The sequence below is a fragment of the Penaeus japonicus genome, unplaced genomic scaffold (assembly GCF_977035675.1).
Source record: "Penaeus japonicus unplaced genomic scaffold, GWHDUDI00000001_assembly GWHDUDI00000020, whole genome shotgun sequence".
Classification (NCBI taxonomy): Eukaryota; Metazoa; Arthropoda; class Malacostraca; order Decapoda; family Penaeidae; genus Penaeus; species Penaeus japonicus.
This window is the reverse complement of record NW_028234422.1, coordinates 20,517,817-20,519,290: the sequence shown is the minus strand read 5'-3', so window position 1 is coordinate 20,519,290 and position 1,474 is coordinate 20,517,817. Positions and strand designations below refer to the sequence as shown.

Genomic DNA, 1,474 nt, shown 5'->3' with positions numbered 1-1,474 from the left:
TTTTCCAGTCAAATTATGAAGAAAATCCATTCATCTCAAGCATAAATCACATTATATTGCTTTTTGATATGGTAGGATTCTGGAGCAGTAATTGTAACCGTAAGAGTAATAATAATAATCATGATAACAATGATGAAAAAGAAATAGCGGGAAGAGAAAGATGATTAATTCTCTTAATCTCCAACACTTTTTATTAATTTGTTTGACTTCACTGACATGGTTTGCTGAGTAGTGTCAAGGTGTCTTCCCATGGTAACTTGACTGCCGATAATAACATTAAAAAAATATGAAATTATTTACAATGTGCTCTTACTGTTTACAGCCATATGAAAAGGATATCAAAATTTCTGACTGCATAGCCATAAGAGTTGAATAGAATATCACAGCACACTTAATAATAAATACAAAATTTATATTCACTCTGAATATATTTGAAATATTAAAAGAGAAAAAATGATAACAAGCTTATTTACATAGAAACACATTAATAGAGTAACATAATACAGTATACTTATATCACAAAAACATATGATTCATTTCATAACAAAAACATTAATTCATCGAGATTCTAGCCACGACATAAACGTAAATTCTTTTTGTTTTATCTTAAATACATCAATCTATTTTTTTTACATAAAGCTTTAAAATCTTGTATATCTAAATAATTCTGTTTGAAGGTCTTTCCTAGCAAGGGGAAGTTATCTTTTGGGAGATCAGCCATGCATCTAAATCCTACAGGCAATATCATATGGATTACCTATTATGCAATGCTGGCCAGAACCGAATCACCTTCTAAGAAGCACTGCCACAATGCGAGTAGAAAACATACTTTCTTCCAAACCAAAGAGGAGGCTAGGAATTACTGTATAGCTGAAAAGGTTTCAGAGAAGTTTATACATTACTGCCTCATTTGCCACTAAAATATCTATAATAGCTGATCAACTGCTTCACAAATATATAGAGGACGATTTGTGTTCATAATATTATATACAATCAACATCTTCATTATCATTAGCCCAGCTAAAGGTTATATTTCACAATTACAAGCATTACATGCTATATGTATGGATTACTCACTTTCTCTGGGCTTATGGGTGCCTCAGTGGGTTGGAGTAGTGGCTCAGGTCTAGGGTGACTTATGCGAAGCTCCCTAGCCATTCTCATTTCATCTAAATTAATACCCAATTCTCGCGCTCTCCTTCGCGACCTCCACACCTGGTAGTACACATTTATTTTAGAGTGAGCTGTAGCAAGTATGGCCTCAGTTAATATCATATCTATAGAAAAGCAATGCATGTCAATACTTATCCTATATGCTGAATGTTGTAAAGTATAGGTAAACTACATACATATATATGTATATATATATATATATATATATATATATATGTAAAAAAAAAATATATATATATATATATCTATATCTATATATATACTTATATAAATGTATATATATATATATATATATATATAT

The 1,474-nt window shown here is 30.3% G+C and overlaps 1 protein-coding gene across 1 annotated transcript in view; it reads right to left on the bottom strand.

Moving 5' to 3' along the window:
* Window positions 1–168: 168 nt before the first annotated feature.
* The window catches only part of Fbw5 (F-box and WD repeat domain containing 5), a 31,437-nt gene continuing 30,131 nt past the window's right edge, over window positions 169–1,474 (bottom strand). The window contains exons 14-15 of the mRNA XM_086547846.1: window positions 1,078–1,215; window positions 169–870 (exon numbers count right to left, since the gene is read on the bottom strand). Coding sequence (XP_086403972.1) covers window positions 853–870; window positions 1,078–1,215 — 156 coding nt within the window. The 3' untranslated portion in view covers window positions 169–852. The remainder of the gene's footprint in view (window positions 871–1,077; window positions 1,216–1,474) is intronic.